The sequence below is a fragment of the Sorghum bicolor genome, chromosome 9 (genome assembly GCF_000003195.3).
Source record: "Sorghum bicolor cultivar BTx623 chromosome 9, Sorghum_bicolor_NCBIv3, whole genome shotgun sequence".
NCBI classification, from domain to species: Eukaryota; Viridiplantae; Streptophyta; class Magnoliopsida; order Poales; family Poaceae; genus Sorghum; species Sorghum bicolor.
The window spans coordinates 14,089,059-14,093,251 of NC_012878.2; the positions used below are offsets into that span (position 1 = coordinate 14,089,059).

A 4,193-nucleotide genomic window follows, 5' to 3' on the forward strand; every position below is an offset into this window, starting at 1 on the left:
AGTCTCAATGTTTGCCGTGTGTCTTGGTGGGCACACGGCAAACCCCCTTCCCAGGTATGAAATATGCGGCCTGGTAGGCGGGTTTGTCGTGTGCTATGGTCATAGCACACGGCAAAGATTGGTCTTTGCCGTGTGTTATGGCCCTAGCACACGGCAAACCCCCTTCTCAGTTTTTTTGCTTTTGCAACCACATGTATCATAGCACAGCTCACATTAATCATACATAGCACACAAATATCACAATATATCGCACATTTACCACAATAACCATGATATACCAAATCTCTCACATACATATAACGTACATGTCATACATAAACACATGTTCATCATCAATTCCATCACAAGTCTGAGGAAACCACAAGTTCAACAACACGTCCGACAAAACGACAAATTCCATAAACAAACTACAAGTTCACCAACCAAATCCATCTCGTCTGCCCCATGAATCGCCTGGAGGTTGGTACGGATTGACATGGTCGCTCCACCCACCGTCTTGAGGACTTTGCTCATTGGGTGCTTGAGTAGAACCCTGGGAGTGAAGCTGCACAAAGGATGAGACAAACGTGTCATAAGTGAATTTTGAGATTAAATACTTGAAGTTGAAGATATACATAGTGGTTTCAAATGAAAATTTTGGCAGCATCTCCCCTGCACGGGGAGGTTCCCAAGACCTGCAAGAAAAGCATCGGCACGAAGGCCGGCAAGCATAGCGGCACGATGGCCGACATCCACAGCGGCTCGATGGCACGCAAACACAATCGCATCTACATCTACAAAGGTAGAGATTGCATGGTTTAGTGAAGTGAAACTCACTGGGCTAGGTCCACCTAGAGCGGGTGGAATGTACAAGTTTGGTGGCGGAGGTGCTCCCATCTGAGCCCAAGAGTTCGCATGTAGATGGCCATCTCCCTGTACTGTGTCTCTAACTCGGTGATCCTGACTTCCTTTTGCGAAAGCTGGGTCTACAAGGTTGAACACTTGTGTTACAAAGCTATGTTATGATTGAATGATTGAGCACGAATGAAACAGCGAGAACCTGGAGGTTGGTGATGATGCACTCGGCTGCAGTCGGCCTCGAGCGCACCCCTGAGCTGCTTTGGCCCTGGCGCCTGTCCTTTGCTCTGATCTGGGAGAGAGTAGGAGTCCTCGAGGAGTCAATCAAGGGGTCAGCAACCCAGTACCGCCCATGTTGCTTGCCTCCCCCTACCCTCATGGCTGCTTCTCCACTGATGGCCTCATTGTAGGGATCGAAGTCAGGGCCATGGATCGCATGTGCCGAATCACAGTATGAGCTGATCCGGCTATGGACGGTGGAGTTGGTGTATGCCTCAGGAGGGTCGTCCCGGCTATAGGTGATGTCGGCCGTCGCCTTCCCCTTCTTGGACAGAGCATAGGACCCCAACGGGCTTATATCCTGCCCAGGGTGTGCGACTTCCTGCGAAAAAACAAGAAGATGATTAGAGGGTATGCACATATGATCGTTAGAATAAATCAATAAATCCTCATACTTACATATCTTTCTTTGTATTCCTCGAGGGTAAGGCTCCCTTGATGGTGTGATGGACCTGGCATCTTTCTACGTCGCACGCGGGCAGCGTCGTGCTGGTCCCGCCATTCCTGGCTGCACCACCAGTCCACCATCATTTCCCAGCACATCCCTTTGCCCTCCACCCAACATGGTGGCACCTACACGTGATCAAGAACATGACATTTAACAAGACCAAATTAATGTTACTTAAACTACCAAGAAATTAACGTTACTTACAAGCATGAACTGTTCCTTGGTCAGTGTAGTGTCCCTTGCAACATCTTTGTGTATCTTCACGTGCTCGTACTGGGCCTTGTAATTTATGATTGCCTGGATGCGCGCCTCGTAGTACATGTCCTTGATGCTCTTGACACATTTTGTTCCAAAAATGTGATTGGCTTCTTCCTCATATTCGGGCTCCACTCTAAAGAAATCCTACATGTACACACAATGTAGACAGTCATTATATATGGAAAGACTAAAGAATGTGAAGTAGTGAGCAATGAAGTGTGAGGAATTCTTACCCACATCTCCTTGATCACCCTCAAGGCCTTGTTGCCAAAGTTCCTGCCAAGTACATCTGTGGTATCCGGTGCGCCTCCGTAGTGCTGAAATGTCCACGCCGGCTCCGGAGCCCCCGCAAGAGTGACCACGCCAGGGAAGTGCAACCTGCACAAGCCACCAAGGATGGTACTGGGGTGTCGTTGGTGAGCAACTCCCGCTACTAGTACCTTAAAGGACCTGCACAAGTGGTTAACCAAAATTAGTAGTTCATATTGTGAATTTGAACATAAGGAATGTCGAAGTAGTGCTTTGAAACATACTTTTGCCCTCGTGGCCGAATCAATGGGCGATGGTCGATGAATATCGGTCGATTGGGAAGCTGATTGGGACCTCGTTGCCAAATATCTGGCGGGGCCCCATCGTCCTCGTCCTCGTCCTCCTCCTGCTCCTCGTGCGCCCCGGTGGCCGTCTCCTCCTGCTCCTCCTGCTCCCAGGTGGGCGTCTCCTGCTGCTGCACTGCGGGTGTCTCCCCCTGAAGACTGCTAACGCTCCTGGTCCTCCTGCTCGAGGTCCGCCTCGACCGGCTCCTAGACCTGCTCCCCGACCCCTCAGGCTGCTCCTGAGGCTCCTCCCTCGGTCGGGCGTACCGCGACCTAACGTTCCTCATGCCGCCCACCATCTTTGTTCAATGACCTGCATGTAAGAAGAGTAAATCAGTAACCATAAATAAACAACATGTACTTAGATAGAGATGCAAATTAAGGATAACATAATATTACATGTATTAGAAATAATCATCATCTTCATAACCGACATCCGGTGCATCCTCCATCTCATCATCTGTACCAGCCATGTCTAGGTACTCATCACTAACTGGAGGAGCATCGTTATCGTCATTGTCATTGTCTAAGCGTAACTGCTCAAGTAATTGTAAGTCCCTCACATCTTCAACCTCAACGTCATCGTCGTCTTCAACAACAATGGCCACATCCATGGCTTCAGTTAAGTCTATCACAAAAGTCCCTTCTAGACCCTCTTCTTGATAGAACTCCCCTTCATATGTGTCCGTGTCAAGGTTGTAATCTTCCTCGTTTGGTACCGATACTCCACCGTGCGGCGATACCTTGTGCACAACATCCCAACCCTTCAGACGTGCATCGGTTTTGCACGGGTACGACGTATAATAAACTTGTGTGGCCTGTTGGGCCACAATGTAGACATCATCTCCTGGTAAGACAGAATCCTGTCGAATTTCGACTAGCCCAAGATTAGGCGTCCGTCTTGTTACTTCAGGGTCAAACCAATGGCATTTGAATATGACGGATTTAATATCTTTGCAACCATGAAACGTGAGTTCGTATATGTCTTCAATTCTTCCATAATAGTCCATCCCATTTTGGCCGGGCGTGAAAACTCCAGTATTTGTCATTTTCCAGTTAGGACGACTTTGCTCGTGCCTTGTTGTGTGGAAGCGATATCCATTCACGTCATAACCGGCATATGACATGACCCTATGTGCACAACCATGGGCAACCTGTCTTAACTCGGCGCTCATAAGCGCATCAGTTTGGCTCTGTAAGGTGAAGAAGAATAGTACATTATATTACCCGCTCGTACCATCTACTTGCAATGTGATACTAAGTACACGAGGGAAAGTACCTTTTCTTAGAACCAAGAAATGAAATTGGGACTTCCAGTGCGTGCACCGTGTTTAAGAAGTGTATCAAGCTCTTGTGGGGTTGGTTCCCTTGATCGACGCCAGAATTCATTTTGAAATTGCCTGCATCGTTGGGGGACAAAGGGGTTGGATGCAAATAGGGCATATACGGCACCAATGAGAAACAAAGTGGTATAGAACTTACTGCATGTATGGATGCACCTCGTCAAGATTGGTTAACACATATAGCATTATAGTGTGCCACTCTTGACTCGTCAACCTCTTGGGGGTGCCTTCACTTAGATTTCCGAGTTGGCCTCGGAACAAGGTAAGGTTGCATTCATTTTCGTTGGCATTGTAACGAGGGAGTGGATTATGCATGCTAGGAAGGTTCTCATTATAGTATGATGTTGTGAAGTTCGACGCCTCCTCAGTGATGTAAGCCTATGACATCGAAGCCTCAATCTTGGATTTATTCCTGCATTTTCTCCGAAGGAACTT

At 48.1% G+C, this 4,193-nt stretch overlaps 1 protein-coding gene and 1 long non-coding RNA gene across 2 annotated transcripts; both read right to left on the reverse strand.

The window, feature by feature from the left end:
• On the reverse strand, positions 276 to 1,432 carry LOC110430063. Its single transcript, XR_002447261.1, has 3 exons — positions 1,040 to 1,432; positions 817 to 965; positions 276 to 544 (listed from the first exon to the last, which is right to left on the reverse strand). It is a non-coding gene; the product is annotated as an uncharacterized LOC110430063 (long non-coding RNA).
• LOC110430403 lies at positions 1,495 to 2,715 on the reverse strand. The gene is made up of 4 exons (XM_021448069.1): positions 2,356 to 2,715; positions 2,056 to 2,272; positions 1,769 to 1,966; positions 1,495 to 1,689 (listed from the first exon to the last, which is right to left on the reverse strand). The coding sequence occupies exons 1-4, from the start codon at positions 2,712 to 2,714 to the stop codon at positions 1,495 to 1,497; spliced, it is 969 nt and encodes a 322-aa protein (XP_021303744.1). The 5' UTR covers position 2,715.

What these genes read in the sequence shown, in the direction of transcription:
- LOC110430403 (XM_021448069.1), bottom strand. Translation starts at nt 2,714, where the DNA reads ATGGTGGGCGGCATGAGGAACGTTAGGTCGCGGTACGCCCGACCGAGG. An exon ending in GGGTGATCAAGGAGATGTGG is followed by an intron (nt 1,967 to 2,055) that starts GTAAGAATTCCT and finishes GTGTACATGTAG; the next exon opens with GATTTCTTTAGAGTGGAGCC. An exon ending in CCAAGGAACAGTTCATGCTT is followed by an intron (nt 1,690 to 1,768) that starts GTAAGTAACGTT and finishes GATCACGTGTAG; the next exon opens with GTGCCACCATGTTGGGTGGA.